Source organism: Phyllobates terribilis, unplaced genomic scaffold (assembly GCF_046119375.1).
Source record: "Phyllobates terribilis strain yellow unplaced genomic scaffold, ASM4611937v1 Scaffold_3__8_contigs__length_932513732, whole genome shotgun sequence".
In the NCBI taxonomy this organism is placed as follows: Eukaryota; Metazoa; Chordata; class Amphibia; order Anura; family Dendrobatidae; genus Phyllobates; species Phyllobates terribilis.
In genome coordinates this window covers 405,481,273-405,501,484 of record NW_027362763.1, presented here as the reverse complement: position 1 = coordinate 405,501,484, position 20,212 = coordinate 405,481,273, and the positions used below count along the sequence as shown (strand labels likewise).

At 40.7% G+C, this 20,212-nt stretch overlaps 1 protein-coding gene across 4 annotated transcripts in view; it reads right to left on the bottom strand.

Moving 5' to 3' along the window:
- MYO6 (myosin VI) overlaps positions 1-20,212 on the bottom strand; it is a 271,734-nt gene that overhangs the window by 30,115 nt on the left and 221,407 nt on the right. For 2 of the 4 annotated variants that reach the window (XM_073675590.1, XM_073675592.1), the window contains exons 26-31: positions 19,193-19,401; positions 18,259-18,337; positions 12,247-12,407; positions 4,854-4,895; positions 4,397-4,426; positions 373-411 (exon numbers count right to left, since the gene is read on the bottom strand). In XM_073675590.1, coding sequence (XP_073531691.1) covers positions 373-411; positions 4,397-4,426; positions 4,854-4,895; positions 12,247-12,407; positions 18,259-18,337; positions 19,193-19,401 — 560 coding nt within the window. The remainder of the gene's footprint in view (positions 1-372; positions 412-4,396; positions 4,427-4,853; positions 4,896-12,246; positions 12,408-18,258; positions 18,338-19,192; positions 19,402-20,212) is intronic. The other 2 variants (XM_073675593.1, XM_073675594.1) reach the window with 1 other exon arrangement.

Sequence of the window (20,212 nt, the reverse complement as noted above, 5' to 3'; positions counted from 1 at the left end):
AAATCCTGTAAGAACATGACTGATGGAGACATAAGGACCTTTTTTCCTTTAACAAATATCTAAGCAATGCACACAAGACAAATGAACAATGTAAAGGAAAACCCCCCTCACGCACACACACAAATGAGGAACAAAACCCTTTAGTATTTATAATTTGTATTTAGAAACCATTTGTTCTTTAGATGATGCTTTTAGATTAATTCATTCACTTAAAATTAGAAGCATGCTGCAAAACAACAACCAAATCAAAACATTTACATATAATTAAAATAATTAAATGTAATTATTTAATGTATAAATTAAAAAATTGGTTAGCATTATTGAAAAAATTAAAATATATATATACACGTCCACATTGATGGTCTCACCAACCTGGACAGAATGTCAGACATTTCTTTGGCCATTTCATCCCTGAAGAAACGGTTAATAAAATATAAAGTGAATAAAAAGTGAATGAAGCAACAACATAAAAGTAAAAAAGAATAATTTTAGCATATACATATATATATATCTACAGATTATGAAGTACCCTCATTGGTTACCAGCTATTCCCAAAAGGTTCCCAATTACTTAGAATAAGATTTAGGCTCAGTCAAAACCGAGATCACAGGGATCTTTGAGTAAAGGTTTTGGGTATGTTTTCTTAGAGCTCTAATTTGCTATTCACGTATAGAAGAAATCCCGCTGATACTGGTCAGGGTGACACTTTTTTTGGACACAACCAGATATCTTCAATGAATTTCGGTACTTAAAGAAGTTGTCCACTACTATAGAACATGCCCCCCATCGATGTAAACGGTGGAAATAAGACTTTTAGCAAATGCCTTGCACTGTCAATATTGCCTGTGAGCGGCGCTATCGCTGACCGCTCACAGGCATCACGTGACCCCGACTGCAGCCTCCTCTGGCATCCACTGATGTCACTTCAAGTCGGGCGTGACCCAGTGACCCGCAGCCCGCTGACTGATGGGCTGCGGGCGGGATTTCCCAGCGTGTCACAGCCCAGGATCCACCACGCGCTTTCCCTCTCCTGCATTTATTGGGAAAGCACAACGTGGATGCTGAGCTGTGACGTGCGGTGAAATCCCCACCCACAGCCCATCAATCAACGGAGAGTGCGTCACAGGGTCACACCTAACTTGATGTGACATCATTGGATGCCAGAGGCGGCGGCAGTCGGGGTCACGTGATGCCTGTCAGCGGTCAGTGATAGCGCCGCTCACAGGCAATATTGACAGTGCGAGGTATTTTCTAAAAGTCTTATTTCCACCGTTTACATTGATGGGGGCCATGTTCTATAGTAGTGGACAACTTCTTTAATCTGCCCATGCTTGTACCAACCACATGATACTGAAAAACAGGGATGGGGATAGAAATTAATTGGACTCTTCCAAGTATCCAGAAAACTTTTTTTGTGTGATCCATCGGATAATATGAGATTAGGATAAAATCTAAAAAAAAGAACACAGAAAGTTCCCCCAGTTTTAAGGGCAGTAATTAAATGTGTCAGGACAATAAGCAATATAAGATATTTGTATACCCTATCTAAGATATCAATATTAAATCCACATTGGAAACTCTAACTGACCTAAAAGGTGATGTCTCATGACCGAGAACTTCTTTTCCATTGGATTCACAGCTAATTTTGCACATGGAAGCCGCAGCCGGCCAAACATTTCTCCTAAGAAATGCCTGACTGGTTCTTGTGATGAAAAAGCCATCAGGAGTTTCAGAGGCATGCACTTTGGTAAAAGGTCATTTAAAGGCAAGTAAAAAGGTCATCACTTTATCCGTGAAATATGACTTCATTGTATTTTATTCATGACTAGGGCTGATATGTACAGATCAGGTAAATCCAGTTCTTGAACAATTCTTATATTGCTTTGAGCCTCACAAATAAAAACTGCCAATACTGCTCATAGCTACCGATGCCTTCAATTCATTAGAAATATTAAAGTTGGAATATAATTGGTTAACATTTCTGTTGACTCCGTTTTCGGCATGAAGGCCTATGTGACTGGATACGATTTCAAACATTTTAGTAAAAATGCTTGAAAAAGCAATATATTCTATTTATATAGATTCATTTTTAGCATAGAGCACTGGTCCTGTGATGCCCACATTCGCTCATTGTCTATACAGGAGGCACATAATGGAAGTATATACTGATCACTGCCCTAGATTCAGGCGCAGACAGCAAAGAAGTGTGTGTATGAGTCCAGGTTAATGGTGCTCTGCACTAACACTAACCATAACTATCACAACAAATGATTTAAAAAGGTTTTAAAGGCATAAAGAATAGAACAAAAAAAATCTGACTCTCCCTGTTATGAGCCCCCAAACCACCTTATCTTTAGGTTGCTGTTCTAGCTCCTTCAGTCCCTGCATCCAACCTTGTGGTCTTATTGTTTATACTCTGGTCTTCCGACAGCTCTCCCTCTGTGTCTCTAGACTTCATTTCCCAAGAGTCAGTGTGCTCCTGGTTTCTTTGCCAGAGCGGTATCCATCCCACAGCTCCCTCACGCTCTCTCTCAGTGCCCAACCACTCCATCTACAAAGCACCATCCTGAGACTACTATACAGTCGCAAGATGGAGAAATCGTTACCCCCAATGTTTCTCCATCTTATCATTTCTCCCATTTCAACTAATATGCGCAACCCTGAGACTCTACTGCAGTCAATAATGTTACAGACAATAATATTACTACAGGTGATGCTGGCACCACATAGGTTCAGTATACTGTAGGGCAGCAGTGAGTCTTATAACTTATTCATTTTTTTTAATGTAACCTAGCACTATCCGTTCTGGCCAAAGTCACTAGATAATAAGATTACTAATTTTCTCTGTAGAGCTTACACCTCCTATGTGGCTCATGTATTCCTTCACTTCCTGTGAAACTTCGACGATCCCAAGTTATGTCCACCACCATAACATCACCGTTTAATGTACACTGCTCTAAAGCAGCCGGCTGAGTCCCAACTAGTGTGTGCAGGGCTGTGCTTGGTTGACAGGCTACGGTCCGTTCAAAGCACAGACCGGAAATCTCTGTACTCTGTGCTTTGAATAGACTGTAGCACTAAGTAAGGAGCTACCACATATGACATCTCAGGGACAAAGCAGAATTTTAACAGTAAATAAACTGCTCAGGAACAGAGCAAAATTTGAACAGCAAGGAGAAATTCAAGGTCTCTAGCATCATAGGAAGTAACATAATAGATGGATGTTACTATTTGCTAAAGAACAAATTGCCAAAATGACAGCCCCTTTCTGACATCAGTCGGTGCTCTGCAGCTACTGGACAAAGATGCAGCTGACAGATGTCCTACTTTACGTACTGGACGTAATAACATTAATACTGCATGTTAGTTGCTTAACCCAGCATTCTGACCAAAAAAAGTGAGAAAATAATCTAAAAGGGAGCCATGATCGCTCAGTATTCGCTGCACTCCATGAAGGGGTCAGGGAGAACCTCAGCCACCGGATGCAGAGCAGGACGTAATCTCAAGGAAGGGGGTGTCTGACAGCTTCTCTTGCAGAGTCTAGTATCATGCATACATTTTTTTCCATTCCTGGTGTTTTAAAAGTATTTTAGAAAAATGTGCCCTAGAGTAATAAATTCTTTATTTTATATCATTCAACATTACTTTAAATAGATCTGCCACCAGATTTCAGAATACAAACTACATAGATTATCAAATAGATATCTTCAATATGGGGTGAGGTTGGTGAACACACTGTAAAAATTCATCTCAGAATGGCTGCATCATTCTTTTTAAAGTTTTATTAAAATGAGCATAAATGAGTCCAGCTGTAGCCTAATGGCACCCCATGATCACGCTGCATGGGGGCAAATATTGCAACAGAGAAAGTCTTGTCTATCCACATAGATGCTGCAGATTCTATTGATTAATACACTTAAAAGAGAATATGTCAGCAGGTTTTCACTATCTAATCCAAGGGCAGCATGATGTAAGAGCTGAGAGCCTGATTCCAGTGATGTAGTTTTCTGTCAATATACAGTGTACACAAAAGCTGCTAATCTGTGTTGTTGGTGGTGTTATACAGGGCTCAGTATTAGAGAAGTGCTACATCTGCAGCAGAAAAAAACTGATTTTATCACAACTGCATCATCCTATAGAATAAGTGAATTTGCCGGAATCAGGGTCTCTGCCCCTACATCATGCTGCACTCAGATGAGCAAAAGCCTGGTAACAGATCCTTTTTAACAGGTTAAAAACTGTGTCTTGGTCGTGATATCAGGCCCTATTCTGATGGTCTACAACAATAACTGAAATCTTAATAGATACACAAACATGCAGTAAATACACAGTGCACAGGCAACATAAGAAAAGGTCTTGGCCAAAGTAATAGAGTGGGGTCAAATGAAAAACATACATTGTCATTTTGTCCTTTCCTCCACCAGCCCTGAAAACAGAAGACAAGCTATATTAGTTTAAATGTGTCATTGACCCAATTTTGGCAATCTCAGATTTGATAATTCCCTTCATGTGTCGTCGCTGCTTTGATTCAATATATAATGATCTCTGCTGGAACTCGGCAAAGGATTATATTTTCCGGTTGACTTTAATCTTTTCCAAGTCTTTACAGGATAACATGATTAGCGAAAATAAAATTAGCAATAATTAAAAAACCTTTTCTTTAATAATTATTTCCAGAACCCCCTACAAAGCCTTTAATGTGAAAAGACCTTTGTGAATTCCCTAATTGCCTATTCAATTGAACGGATTTTTTTTATTTTTTTCATTTCTTTTAATTTTCCATTTTATGTTGAAATCACACATGCAGGTCTCAGATGATTAAACATTTCATGTGTGTATGAGACATCTCTTACTTGGCATTTGTCGGACAGGGCACACTGAGATCCGCTTTTATGCTGCAGAAATAAAGATTAGGTTGTGTATCTTTAAAGTAGATATATAGTATAAGAAAGTTATTGAATATTTAGGAACAGAGGTTAAAGCGATAATGTAATGCAGAGGCTAACAGAGGGCCATTTAACTCTGTAAATCAACCCTAACAAAGAGGGTCATCAGACGTGTCCACACACGCACACATATATATATATATACACATATATATATATATATATATATATATATATATATATATATATATATATATATATATATATATACACATTTTTTGACATATATATATACATATATACACACTGGTGAAAATAAGTATCTGATACACTGCAGATTTTGAAACTTTTCCCACCTACAAATAGAGAGAGGTCTGTACTTTTTATTGTAGGTACAGTTCAACTGTGAGAGACAGAATCTAAAAGTAAAATACAGAAAATCACATTGTATAATTTTACATATTTCATGCAATAAAATGCATTTTAATTAAGTATTTGATCACCTACCAACCAGCAAGAATTCTGGCTCTCATATACCGGTTAGTTTTTCTTTAAGAAGCCCTCCTACTCTGAACTCATTACCTGTATTTGTTGCACCTTATTTTCCCCACTGTATGCACACATATAGGTGTATGTGTATGTGTGTGTGTGTATTATATATATATATATATATATATATATATATATATATATATATATATATATATATATATATATATATATATATATGTATGTATGTATATATATATATATATATATATATATATATATAAATAACCGAGTATAAAGTAAAGGATTAAAAATGCATTCAAAAACAGATAATATGTTTGTTAATATATAAGTGACAACACTGTTGCAGAAATTGTTAGGGCAGTCCATAAAATAAGTGTCTTGTGAAATGACTCTTGCTTTAGGGCCAGATAAAATACCTCGTTCCGAAACCTCAGAGGCGGTGAAACGCGCGTCGAGGTGTGGGTCAGCAGTGCACACATCCCTTGCATCAACAGGTAATAGACCAGATGTGTAATCTTTTTATGACAACATATGGTCTACCTACGCCATATATAAGTGCCAGCTTTGTCTTCATCCTGACCGCCATTAGTCTATGCTATTGTTATTATAATATAGTTTTGTATTCATCGTGCCATTCATATGGGACAGTTTAGCGGTCTACATCTGGATCAGCCACTTATTTGTGATTACATCAGAACTATATAATTACCTATTGTTCAGTGTGGATCCAGTAATATTTGCATATTTGATCCATATTAATATCTGCATATTGATCCATATTATACTGTTCATATAATATATGCTTGTTAGGAGGAGTGCTTCTGCTGTATAGTTTCTGTTATTATGTCCCATCATGATTATGAACTTTCATGCTTATAAATACATTGTACATTATTTCTTTTTATAATATCCTAATAAAATATGCTATTTTTTATATATTCGGTGATCGTATGCTCCTTCCTTTTCGCTATAGGTTTATCCAGATAAAACACTGTCCATATTGTCAGCGTGACTTCTCTGGGATTCAAACTGTATACAAAAGAGGATGTGAGAGGTTTTCTGAGAATTCACTAGTTCACATATTTAATCTGCAGGGTGGAACAGGAGGTCTGAAGTGTAGACTGAACATATGAGACATGCCGCTTGTTATTTGGATGGCGTGACTCAGTGTGGAAAACATAATGCAAATATCATACAAACATATTCACATAAGCTCAAGTGCACGGTAGCTGCAGAAAATTGCCAAAGAGAAATCCTGAGCAGTAAATCTGCACCAAACTGTGCAATTTTTATTGCAGATTTCCCGGCAGATAACAGTTAATTGTCTAAAATAAAGCAAACAACGTACCCACCGCCCACATGCCAATGTTTTCAGGTCCCCCACTAATCTTTGCACGCCACGTTGTGACACATGACAACCTGTAAAAGCTGGTAAAGTGCTGCCATAGAAGAACCAGGGGAACGGCGTAAACTTATTGTTTTTTCCAATTCAGAGGAAAATGTTTCTTTTTATTACTTTAAAAGAAATGTCACCAGGTTTTTGCCAACTAATCTGACAGCAGCATAATGTAAAGATCAAGACTCCAATTACAGTGATGTGTCACTTACTTGACTGCTTGCTGTAGTTTTGATAAAATTACTGTTATATCAGTAGAAGGTTATTACTAGAGGATTCGTAAACCTGCTGCCTTGTAGTCCTCAATATTCATGACTTCTGTAAAACCCCCGTGTTTGACAACTTTCTGCCTATGCACAGTGGACACAAAAAGCTGTCAACCAGTGGTGTGGGTGGGGTTATAAGGAGCTCAGCATTCAGAAAACTGGTAGATCTGCAGCAGATAAAACTGGGATTTTATCAAAACTGCAGCAACCAGTAAAGTAAATGATGCATTGCAGGAATCAGGGTATCTGCCTCTACATCATGCTGTTCTCAGATGGGGTAGCAAACCTGGTGACAGATTTGCTTTAAACTTAGCTGGACTTGCAGATTATGCTACATATGCCATATGCATTCTGCGGAGAAATCTACGGTACATATTTGCTTTTTGATGTGGATTTTCACTCCCTTTGGAACTTAAAACTACAATAAATTTGCAACCTAAATTGTCATGCTTCAGATTTGAAAATCAGCAGGTCAATTTCTACGCCGGAAAAGATTTCATTCACTTTGCTGTTCTGGCAAAAAAAAAAAAAGATAAAAAATCCTCAGCAATTATGGTACGTGTACCCTTATCCTGCAGCTTATCTATATTCTAAGGAGAGCTTTATTATGGATACAGTAAAGAAAACTCGTTGTTGCCCAAATCACAGCACAGGCTTCATTTCTGTGTTCTTGAAAAAATAAAATAAAAAAGAAAGTTGTGATTGGTTCATACAGGCAACAAAGACAGATCTCTTAAGTTGTTCTAAATCTCCCCCAAAGTTTCTTATGGCCCAAAGTCACCGGTCAACTACATTCCAGTCAAATGGCGCTAGTTCACGGTCCTGCTCACACAGGCCAGCTAAAAATGATAACGACAGAAGGATCGTAAATTGTTCTGCCCCATTGATGCAGTAATTGATGCAAAAGGAGCCCCGACCAAGTATTGAGTGCATTTACTGAACATACATTTCAGTAGGCCAACATTTCGGATTTTAAAATCATTTTTCAAGCTGTTATAAAGTATTCTAATTTACTGAGATACTGACTTTTGTGTTTTCATTGGCTGTAAGCCATAATCATCAACATTAACAGAAATAAACACTTGAAATAGATCACTCTGTTTGTAATGACTCTATATAATATATGAGTTTCACTTTGTGTATTGAAGAACTGAAATAAATTAACATTTGATGATATTCTAATTTAGTGAGATGCACTTGTATGTTCCAAGTCCCCAGGAGAAAGCTATAGGAGGAAACGGCTGAATAGAGAAATGGTTAAAACGGATTTGAACCAAACTGTACTTGGGTTTAGTCTTCGGCTGTTATCTCTGAAGGGCAGATATTTGCTTTACAAATGGCTAGTGTTTTAGCTTAATATATGCAAGCCCCAAATTAGGATAAGTCCCGAAAATGAGTTAATAGTGGAATTCTAGTTCTAAATGGTTGGAGACTTGTAAAGGAAAAAGACTTTGTTCTTTGAATTCCAGTGACCTTGTTTTAAGTTAAAGCTGCATCTGCCAACATGTATTTCTTTCAGGTCTTATATCCCCTGGGAAGAGATTAGTTCTCTCACACATGAAATGCATTTAATAACCACTATCTGTGCAGAACACATACGTCATATTAGAAAGTACCGAATGCGGCATTAGAGCTTTACAAGCTGCGGAAAATACACATCACTCCCAAAGTTATAGTGAACTGCAGATCTGTTCATAGAAAAAGTTGCTAATGAGATGCAGGAAAATTAGGAGCTATAAATATTAATGCCGTACTAATCGACTTTCGTCTTGGTGCATCATCAGCAAGCCATAAAAAAGAGGCATTAATATCCACATGGCTCTCCCTGCCATGGTCTGTTTGATGGAGTTGATTTACAAACAGTTAAGAATAGCTCGAAATAATAGGGCTCGGCCTTCTAGACACTGTCTACGGGTGTATTACTGTCTGCTCAATATACCGCTAAGCTTTGCAGCATCCATTCTGGGTTTAATAGACATTAGAACGCCTGCAAGGAAGAACCGAGGTCAAGTTTTAGAAGAGGAGTTCACATTTTACTTATGAAACCTAAAAAAAATAGAAAAGCATTGCTTGTGGAAAAAGGGGAAAAAAAAACAAAGCAGCAAGACAGAAAAAAAATAACAAAGCAGCAGTACTGTCTGACATACAACCAGCTCTAGCGAAGAGATGATAACAAAGGTATCAGAGTGATTAAACCCAAAATTATACAACATAAAAGCAAAACTATTTTACAGTCATCAAATCTTGGCTAAACGAGTCTCTAAATGTTCTACTTCACCTACCTGCGACGAGCAAAAGATAACAATCTACTTGCCATGTTGTGCGTGAGCTCTCATGAGTCACTGCACCATCGCCCCGGCCAAGGAAGATGTGGCACAGTGAATTAATCAAACACAAGCATACGGACCTGGAAACAAGTTGCACTCATCACAGTTCACTGCCCGATCCCAGAGAAATATATATATTCCAAGGACAACAGCACAACCGGAACCCATAAATCACGTCAAAAGTTTAAATAAGTGAACAAAAGGAAAAAACATGAATTCCATTCCACTTAAATGAATCCCTTTGGAGCCCATAAGCTTCTATATACCTTCTGCGCTGTTATCAGGACTAGCAGGGGGCTAAGAGGAGCAGAGATTAAATCATCTTTGCTTTGTACATGGAGATCCAGTCTAGATAATGCTCTAAGGTTAATATATTCACCAAAAACTGGCCCCAGGCTCTGAATAATGTGAGCGAAATGATTTCACACAGAAAGGATGGAACTTTCAATGAGTGTTAAACAAAGTCACTTTCAAAAAGTATCAGAACTACTGTAGATAAAGAGCCAGGCTCTAATCTGAAGGACCAGCAGAGGTATCATTAAAGGGGTTGTCCGATCAAAACTGATAAGTCTGCAGTCACTCTGTGTGACTGCAAACTTATCAATCCCCCACTGAGCGCTGCTGGGATTCGCCGGATTTAGACCTGGGACCAGAGAGTATGTATGAGTTATACATACAGTACTCCTGGCCTGTGGGCGCAGCCTCGCTCCATTCACTTGTACTGAGCCGAGGCCGCGCCCCGTCTAGTGGGCATGACCGACTATAGAGCGCAGCCTTGCTCTATACAAGTGTATGAAAGCGATGCCGCGCCCACTGCCTGGGAACACGTATAACTCATACATACCCTCAGGTCCTGGGTCTGAAACCAACGAATCCCCGCAGCACACAGTGGGTGCACTGGGGGGATTCATAAGTCTGCAGTCACACAGAGTGCCTGGAGACTTATCGGTTTTGAACAGACAACCCCTTTAAGATGTGACACATCAGCCCCGATTCATGAAGCAGTTTACCCCTGAAATCTGGCGAAAACCTGCTTGAAACGTCGCAAAATTTTTAGCACAACTGAAAATTGAGGAAAAATGTTCTAACTTTTACTGTTTTCATGCTTTGACAGCTTTTGAAAACTTGGCAAAGCTGAGGCAGAACACAGTATGGCCAAGCCCACAAAAAACAAAAATCATAACTTATGCCACAAAAGTGACATACATTTTCCTGGCGGAGACGCAGGGCAGTTGTAAGATGCACCAAATTCGTTAAAGGGAACCTGTCACATGAAGAAGACACAATTAACCTGTAGATATGGGGATAATATACATGTTCTGAACCTGCCAGACGACTGCACTTTGGCGCCGGCACGAGTTCAGTCACCGCTCTGTGTACAGGGAGCGGAAACTGTAACCGCGCCCCTGGCACTGACTGACAGCCGGATCTAATGCTGAGCGAGCTGTCGGGGGTGCAGTTACAGCTGCTGCTCTCTATACTCAGAGCGGTGACTGTAATCGCGCCCCTGGCACTGACTGACAGCCGGATCTAATGCTGAGCGAGCTGTCGGGGGTGCAGTTACAGCTGCTGCTCTCTATACTCAGAGCGGTGACTGTAATCGCGCCCCTGGCACTGACTGACAGCCAGGTCTAATGCTGAGCGAGCTGTCGGGGGTGCAGTTACAGCTGCTGCTCTCTATACTCAGAGCGGTGACTGTAACCGTGCCCCTGGCACTGACTGACAGCCGGGTCTAATGCTGAGCGAACTGTCGGGGGTGCAGTTACAGCTGCTGCTCTCTATACTCAGAGCGGTGACTGTAACCGTGCACCTGGCACTGACTGACTGCCGGATCTAATGCTGAGCGAGCTGTCGGGGGTGCAGTTACAGCTGCTGCTCTCTATACTCAGAGCGGTGACTGTAACCGTGCCCCTGGCACTGACTGACAGCCGGGTCTAATGCTGAGCGAGCTGTCGGGGGTGCAGTTACAGCTGCTGCTCTCTATACTCAGAGCGGTGACTGTAATCGCGCCCCTGGCACTGATTGACAGCCGGGTCTAATGCTGAGCGAGCTGTCGGGGGTGCAGTTACAGCTGCTGCTCTCTATACTCAGAGCGGTGACTGTAATCGCGCCCCTGGCACTGACTGACAGCCAGGTCTAATGCTGAGTGAGCTGTCGGGGGTGCAGTTACAGCTGCTGCTCTCTATACTCAGAGCGGTGACTGTAACCGCGCCCCTGGCACTGACTGACAGCCGGGTCTAATGCTGAGCGAGCTGTCGGGGGTGCAGTTACAGCTGCTGCTCTCTATACTCAGAGCGGTGACTATAACCGCGCCCCTGGCACTGACTGACAGCCAGGTCTAATGCTGAGCGAGCTGTCGGGGGTGCAGTTACAGCTGCTGCTCTCTATACTCAGAGCGGTGACTGTAACCGTGCACCTGGCACTGACTGACAGCCGGGTCTAATGCTGAGCGAGTTGTCAGGGGTGCAGTTACAGCTGCTGCTCTCTATATTCAGAGCAGAGACTGTAATCGCGCCCCTGGCACTGATTGACAGCCAGGTCTAATGCTGAGCGAGCTGTCAGGGGTGCAGTTACAGCTGCTGCTCTCTATACTCAGAGCGGTGACTGAAGCGCGCCGGTGCCCCTCATCACTCCCCCCCCCCCCGTAACTGAAACCTGAACACTGCCGGAGAGAATGAAGTTCATTTCCTTCCAGCAGCCGGGCTCAAAGTGCGGGCGCCGGGCAGGTTCAGAACACGAATAACCCTCATTTTAAATAACTTGCAACCTTATTTTAAAATAGCACAATCTTCAATAATAATAGAAAATGTATATCCATCACTGTTTCAACAAGTACATTAATAAAGCGATGTGTATACCTGCGCAGTGCGGAATCTGATCCAAACTCTTCATTGATGAGCTCGGCCTCACTCTGAGCGATCCTCATGGCGAGTTCGCGATCTCTGCGCTCTTGTTCGAGAATAGTTTGCTGCTGGGATTCCTCCACGCGCTCTCTGGCCAGCTGCATCTCCACCTCGGCCTGCATGTAAATTAATAAAATAATTATGATACAATTTTTCAATGTAGCATCAAGAAAAAAATATTAAGGATAAACGACATCATTCTTATACAAAGTACCGCCATCCCTGAGAAAACGTGGAAGCGACCAGTGCACTCTCAGCAGGACAACTCCGCAACAAAATGAACACAATCTGTATTGCTTATGCCCTTGCCAGTACAGGAACAGCACTGAGGTTTTAATCAAGACACAGCCTGCAGCAAAAAGTGACATCTGTATTACGATCCTCAGACAAAAATGCGGGGTCCTGAAACTTGACTATTGTGCTCCAAGATTATTATTTTTTAAATACTTTACTATACTAAAGAGATAGTATTTGCTCTCATACAAAAAAAGTCAACACAGTGAAGTGTAGTTATTGCTTCTTGCCTGTAGAAAACTGATAAAAAATATAGGGGTATTAAAGTTTACAAAGTATTAGAAAAAAATGGCTGCTTTCTTCCAAAAACAGTGCCATACCTTTCCACAGGTTGTGTGCGGTAGTGTATCTCAACCATAAGTCGAATAGAGAAGAACCACAATAAGCAACACATTACATGAACAAGTGTTTTGCCATTTCTGTAAGCATGCAGTTTTATTTTGTGCATTTGATGCTAAGAATGGAAATGTCTCTTGACAATTAAAGGGAATCTGTCAGGTTTTTGCTACCTCATCTGACAGCATAATGTAGGAAAAAAGACCCTGAATCCATTGATGTATCACTTAATTTACTTGGTGCAGTAGTTGTGACACAATCAGAGTTCTTAGATTTAGCATGAAGCAGAGCTGAGAAAGCTAGCCCCGCCCACACCAGGCTCTGTATGTACAAAGTCTATTGACAGCGAGCTGCTTATCACAGGAGGGGCGTGGTCAGACGAGGGCTGGGGTGCCAGCTAGTCACAGTAATGATAATATCCTAGTGATAAAACCTTCACTGTAAGCAAACAACAGCACATAGCCTGATAAGTGACACATCGCTGAATTCAGTGTTTTAACCCCTACCTCCTGTAGTCCTCAGATTAGATAGCAAAAATCTGCTGACAGATTCCCTTTAAATTGTCATTCCCATCTACTTGATTTTTTTCTAGACATATCATAAATGTCTAAAATAGGAATACTCCTTTAACTAGATTTTTGAAGAACTTTTAGATGTGTTTTTTCAGGTATCCGCCACTGAAGAGTCTAAACAGAATGTAAGCATCACGCGTAGTCTACTGGGGTGAAAATTATTTTTAAGACCTCAACTGGAATTCCGCTTTAAATTTAGCCTTGCCGTATGGATTTCTGAATTGGATGATATGTGTTGTGAGCGTAAATAAGAAAAAAAAAAAAAAAGAGTCAGGTTTGCAATTTAGCCTTCAATATCTGTAATAGAATTCTTAAGATAATAATCAGATATATTTACTTGGAATGGTAGCAGAATGCAAACTCAAAATGTGAAGGATATTTCTCCTTTCATATACAGTTTAAAGGAACAATAAGCCCTCAAACCACCTAAACAATTGCGCATCATTTCATTTTATACACATCTCTGATTAACGTAACCCATCGTCCTTCTCAAATACCTTTAATGTAACATATCACAACTGATAATTCTACCAAGATTACGCCTGAAAAAAAGATTATTGCGGCAACTCCAGCAATAAAATTAATGAAGACGTTATATACCTAATGAACCCTTGTCAATGATGGACGGAGGTAAATAAGAGAAGGCAACTACCAAAGCAAGACTAATGAATTCCTCCATGTTAGAATACACAGAGCATTACATCAGGGTGGTGCTGCTGAATGACAATGCCTGACTTCAGCTGGAAGTCCTACCATCCCAGAATACTGTCTGTGGAAAGTCCACCATGGATATTATACACCCTAATAGAGAAAAGAGATGTACTCCGTTCTCTAAAATTGGTATGAATTTAATTCACCAACATGTCAGCTTGTGTCACAGAGATGTTTAAACCCCACCGCAGCCTCACCCTGAAAATACCCACCTTTCAGCAAGGCTTGCATAAACCCCTCGCTTTTACAACTCACGACATGCCAGAATTTATTTCCCCAAATAATGTAGAAATACTTAAAATGAACCTGGTATGCCAAAATTGTATTAACCTGTAGATATGGGGTTAATCTGCAGGTGAATAGTGTTCTAAGGCCATGCGGCCGCCGCGCTAAAAGTCTGGCTGCCAGTGGAAATTAACTTTATTCCTCCTTGGGATTTCAGTCAGAGGGGCTCAGCTTCAGTCACCGCTCAGTACATAGGGAGTGGCAGCTGTAACTGCGCCCCGGAACTGACTGACAGCCGGCTCTGTACTGATGCACTGCTGGTCCAGCTGTCAGTCAGTACCGGGGAGTGGTTACAGCTGCCACTCACTGTGTACCGAGCGGTGACTGGAGCTGCGCCTCTATGACTGAAATCTTGAGGCTGCCGGGAGGAATAAATTTAATTTACTCCCGGTAGCCGTGCTTTCAGTGCGGTGGCTGGGCAGCTTTAAAACGACATTAACCTGCAGATATGGGGTAAATATGCAGGTTAATAGTGTTTTTTGATTGGACAACCAATCACACACCTATCCTACATTGAGGGAGAGAGGTTGCTTAGTAATATAAATACAGACACACAACTGTGTGAATAGCACCTTACAGGAACCTTATCTGTGTACATTTATAATAAGCAAAGCTCCACTGCCCTCTTCATGGATGGTAGTTGTTCCTCAGTATTTTATACCTGCGCCGTCTCCGCCTTTTACCATGGGGGCCTATCTGCATCCTGTAGTATATTGGTATTGTGACCAGACACTGGAAAGTGTGGCCTTTTTTTCCAGTGAAGTTTTTTGGTTTCAATGTCCTTTTCAGTGAATAGCTTTTCATTTTATTGTAGGGACTCAGAAGACAATGAAGTCCCTTAACTCTCGCAGATTACGAGATGGTGTATTTGTGTATTTTGGCCAAAATATCAACTAATACCTCATGCATTTTTCCATTTTTGCAGAATGCAGCCAGGCCCTGCAATGTTGGTATGGATGATAGGAGCATGAGTGCTTGTTCATCAGTATTTGCACCTGGGCTGCCTTCTCCTTGCATCCCCAGGCCTGTCTTGCCCAGGCTTCCATATCCTGCAGTATTCTGATGTTGTAACCTGGTACTGATAAGTATGTCCCCTTTTTTATGATGTATTTGGATTTGAGGTCTTTTTCAGTGAATGGGTGTGGAGGTCCACAAGGCTGTAAAAACGCTCAAAGCAGGTTTCAAGCTTACAGACTTTGGCTAAAATATCAAATAATACATGTGTGACTGGCACCTGGGTGCGACTGTAGCACTAAGCAGCCACCCTACTCATTAATGATGGACATGGTCGTGGCTCTTCATCAGTATTTTGCACAGGTGCCTTCTCCCTCATAAAGCACGGTGCCTGGATGTGGTTTTTAGCCTGTCCTTATATCAGTAAGTTCAGTCTTTTTAGGTGATAAAATAGGATTGAAAATGAAAGGCACAAAATGGTCATACACATTTGAAGGTCCACCAAACCAACCAACAAGCCTGATGAAGGGGCCCATTTTTATGGTCAAGGTGGGGAAGATAGCTATTGGCCTGAATGGGAGTTCAATCAATGGCCATGTCCTAAAGAAACTGTTTAACAGGTTTGTCCGGCCTTGAGGTACAAGTCTCTATGTGACTGCAGACCTATGAATCCTCACATTGCACGCGCCGGAGGATTCTCCGGTTCCGGGATTGAGCAGTCACATGACCACATGTATACGATTTCCATAATTCCGGGTACATTCTGACCATATGTGTCCAGATTTTTTCAATGCACTTGTATTAAGCAAGGTCATGGACGTCTAGTCGGCATGTGACAATGTATGCATATCACATACTTGCGGTCACGCACCCGTCGGCTCCGGAGAATCCAGTGCTCGAGATGTGAAGATTCACAAGTGTGCAGTTACATAGATTGCAAACTTGTATCCTAAGGCCAGACAACCCCTTTAAAAAGGTATTAACTTACTGATCAGTGAGGTGATCATGACATTACTGTAAGTAATCAGGTCAAAAATTTTAGATTGCAAAAGTAATTCATCCCTGAAAATCTGTCATGATCTTTTGTTAGAGGTTTAGGGAAAATGGTAAGAAATAATTTGCTTTCCAACAGAGGATCCCTGACCTATATAGAAATTAGAGAGCAATGAGTCAAGACTGAGTCGTGATAGCTGAAACTGGAAAGATTCAGTCAGCTACACTGCTCTTGACATCTGCAACGTAGTTACACAAAATGATAATATAATATGAGAGAACAAATATGAGAGGACAAAAAGAAAAGTGAAGGAGATAAATTTGTAAACTTCTAAAAAAAAATCTGCTCTAACTTTTTGGTCAGGCAGAAATATGAAAGCTTTAAACAGGCACAATGATGACCACCAAGGGAATTCAGCATGCACCGTAAAGTAAATTGGAGGAAGAGATGAAGTTGGAATTTTTGGAAGACAGAATTTCAGAAGATTGGTGATCAGGCAAACATTTTTTTTCCAGATTGCGTAAATGTAATAATAATGTGAGCAGTGACATAGTATATCAGCCAAGAGTCTTCAAAGAAACATTATTTAATTCATTTAATTTTAATTTAATTAGAAAGATCCAATCTTGATGGTTGATTTAGGAGATTGAAGGGTAACATTATATCTACAGTTTGCATACGATGTTGAGCAAGACATCATAGCAAAGGTTGGGGCTGAGACTCGAAAACTACAGAATGATTTGAGGCACAATGTTAGTAACTTTTTTCTTCTAAAATAACTTATTGAGCAAAATCATCTCTCTTGTTACTAAAGAACAATAATGCGACCTTCTTGTGAGTGTGTTTGGAGGAGGGAGAGTAGCATGTGGGCTGGAGTGGGTCATGCATATGATATGCCATATGACACAGCTGTCATCTTATGACTAACAATAGGCCATGGGACACGATAGGAATGAGAGGGTGAAGTGTAGCACGTAACATGGAGAACAAAGTGAAACAAATGATGGAAGACCAACTTTAATTCACTTATAATGAAGATAACTGATTTTATGTGATAACGGACATAACTCAAGATCCAAATATTACATCATGGCATGGTGGAATGTGGCAAGATAGTAGGGGCATCTTGACTTTGTGACCTATACAACAAACATAGGACCAGTTGAAAAAATGTTTCAATATGTGTTCGAAAAGAATGGATTAATTTAAGTGCATGGAAATGGATAAGAATACTAGATTTGTGGGAAAAAAACATAGGATAGAATAGTTTAGACATTCATATGTGGCAGACTACAGTGGTTTAGAAAGGGAGTATATGAATGTGCAATTCAATCAGTGTAAACCCATTTTTAGGCACATCAGACACAGATAGAGTATGAAATGTGAAAGTCGTAGCCCACACTCCTTCAGTGCAGGTAAAACCCAGAGAACTAATGTCAGAGAGGTAAGTGAGGAGGAACAGGGGAAAAAACAATTGAGCAAAGTAAAAGACACAGGAGAAGGAGAGAAGTATGCAAGAATAACGGATAGAGGAATTCTGCATAATTATGGAGAATATCAGTGCTGAATTCAGGCCATTTCTGACCGTTTAAACCTGGATTGTGACTAATTATCACTTTTACAAGTTGCAACTTGGGATGGCAAGTGGAAACAATAACTAAACAATAATTACTAAAAACAGGAGAGGTTGTTTAATAATTATGGGGAAAAGTGCAATGGGATAAGGATCCATCAAAAATCAGACAAAATACTTACCAAACGTCATTGATGGAAGAGTAAGAATACAGCTCTACAAATGATTATAATCGTTTTTCTACAAACCTGGATTCTCCTCTCTTCTTCTTCCCTCTTTTTACGGTCTTCTTCATCTTGTTTCCTTTTTGCTTCAATCTCAGCTTTTCTACAAAAAAACATATAGAGAAAATAATGAGTAATGGCACATCAATTAGCAGTGTAATATATAGAGTATACTATATAAGCAGGGGCACATGCGGGACGGGGGTCGGCCGACACCAATTTCACCTTGATGTGTGTCCTTGGACATACATTCAGGTAAAATGTATTGCGGTGCAGAGACCCGCCGGCTCCCTAGGCTGCAATATGCGCCACCGGCCAATCAGAGGCCAACAGCTAACATTGGCTTGCCAGTGATGCACAGTGCATGGCAGTGACATGTGCTGCCCGTGCTGCCACGCCGAGGTCAGCTGTTGGCTTCTGCACCTCTTACAGAAGAGGGAGCCGCACTGCATGGGAGTGGAGGAAGAGGAGTAGAATCATTTGTTTCTTTTTAAAATGTGCTGGAAAAGAATAGAAGGGGCCCAGGATGAGGGGCTTTATACCAGGATGGGGATGATGTACCAGGATGGGGGCATTGTACCAAGATGGGGGACATTATACCAGGATGTTGAACATTATACCAAGATGGGGGCCATTGTACCAAGATGGGGGACATTATACCAGGATCGGGGACATTATACCAGGATGGGAGCATTGTACCAAGATGGGTGCATTGTACCAGAATGGAGGACATTATACCAGAATGGAGGACATTATACCAGGATGTTAGATGTTATACCAGGATGGGGGAAAATGTTATAGGTTGAGGCCCAGGATTGGGGAGATTATTACAAGAAGAAGCCACGATGGGGGACATTATTACATGGGGGGCAAACACATATGTCTTTATAAGATCTAATTACGCCACTGTATAGAAGTACAATTTTATAAACAATATTCTGACGAAGGTATAACTTACAGTCTCCTCTCATCGTCCTCTTTTCTTCGTAGTTCCTCTTCTGCCTCACGTCTTTTCCTTTCCCGTTCCATCTCCTCCTGAATACGGCGCAAGCGTTCTGCTTCTTCCTCTTGCTTCTTCTTCTTCTGTAAGGCTTCAAGAAGCTGGCCTGAGCTCTTCACAAGAGCATCATATTCTCTTTCAATCTGGTCTCGGGTCATTATAGTGTTCTAAGAAGCAATAAAACAAGAATAAAGAAAAAAACAGTCAGACAAAATAGATTTATATTTTAATATTGGTGCTTATGAACTTTAATCTATATAATCTTTATTACTATAGCTGGATCACATCTATCATAGCTGGTTTAATGTACAACTATTATAGATAACTATTTATAATCTACAACCTGCTAACAATAAAGTAAGGCACCAAATATTAAAGTGAACCTGTCAGCAGGATTTTGCTAAGTAAACTACAGGCATTGTCATGTTGAGGCTGCTGCACTGATTAATATGATACCGGAGGTGAAGAAATCCATCTTGTGGTTCTTGTGTAATCAGTGTTTGCAGTTTTAAGTTAATGATATGCCCATGCTTTGGGGCAGGATGGTAGGCAGGGTCTTATCCTGGTGATCGAGGCCAAATGAGGAAGATAAGACCTGCTCTATGTTCCTCATCATAGAGACAGCCAGAGAGACAGATGGGGGCAGCCTGTGGGTGGATCTTTTCTTCCTCATCTGGTCTAGATCACCAGGATAAAACCCTGCCTACAGTCCCACCTCGAAGCACGGGCATATCATTAACTCAAAACTGCAAACACTGATTAGACAAGAACCACAACACGGATTTCTTCACCTCAGGTATCATATTAATCAGTGTAGCAGCCTCAACATGACAATGCCTGTAGTTTACTTAGCAAAAATCCTGCTGACGGGTTCACTTTAAAGGGTTATTCCCAATATCCTCTAAGGATAGGGGATAGCTTACCTAATGCTGGGGGTTCAAGTGCTGGAACCCCTAGTGATCTTGAAAACAGGGTTCT